The sequence below is a fragment of the Mandrillus leucophaeus genome, unplaced genomic scaffold (assembly GCF_000951045.1).
Source record: "Mandrillus leucophaeus isolate KB7577 unplaced genomic scaffold, Mleu.le_1.0 Scaffold1, whole genome shotgun sequence".
NCBI lineage: Eukaryota > Metazoa > Chordata > Mammalia > Primates > Cercopithecidae > Mandrillus > Mandrillus leucophaeus.
The window spans coordinates 16,450,381-16,451,069 of NW_012098097.1; the positions used below are offsets into that span (position 1 = coordinate 16,450,381).

Here is a 689-nt window from a genome sequence, read left to right on the forward strand (position 1 = left end):
AGATGCTGGGGGGACCACGGGGGCGGCGTGGCCGGGCCCACTGGGTCACTGGTACTGGTTGGGGGAGGACAGCGTGTTGCAGCGGCTGCGGGACATGTCCTCGTACACCACACACGCCGCCGAATTCTTATCCCGCGACGAGCACAGTTTCTTCATCTGAAAGACAGAACCTGCTGTTTCCAACCAGGGGCCAGTGTGGTGTCCTAGACCCCACCCCACTCCGGTCAGCTTTCTCAGTTTAACACGAGACCCCCACGGGACTCCTCTGGGCCGGCCCTCAGGTCTCCTGAGCCCCAGGGCTTCCCAGCAGAGCCTTCCCGGGACAGGACTGGGTCGGACTCCAGGGCGCCATTGAGGAAGGAGAGTGGAAGCAGCTTGGACTGCCCCCCACAGCCCAGGCCAAGCAGGGCCCCCACTCCAGCCCCAGACAAACAGCAGGGACTGAGGGCAGGGGCCACGGCCTAGACTCTGTGTCTGTCTGAGGCTCCCTTCCCTTCCCACAGCCACACAGCACGCCCGCACACTCCAACATGCACACACAGTCCTCAGAGACCCCCACACACACTCACACCTGCGCATGCGCACACGTGCACACATGGGCCCAGAGCCTGGGCGCTCCCTCCTCCGCCCACGCACTCCAACAAGCACACACAGTCCTCAGAGAACCCCCCCACACTCACACCTGCACA

The 689-nt window shown here is 64.2% G+C and overlaps 1 protein-coding gene across 1 annotated transcript in view; it reads right to left on the reverse strand.

The window, feature by feature from the left end:
• The window catches only part of CD7 (CD7 molecule), a 9,515-nt gene continuing 8,826 nt past the window's right edge, over positions 1–689 (reverse strand). The window contains exon 4 of the mRNA XM_011998912.1: positions 1–156. Within this exon, the coding sequence (XP_011854302.1) occupies positions 46–156 (111 nt within the window). The 3' untranslated portion in view covers positions 1–45. The remainder of the gene's footprint in view (positions 157–689) is intronic.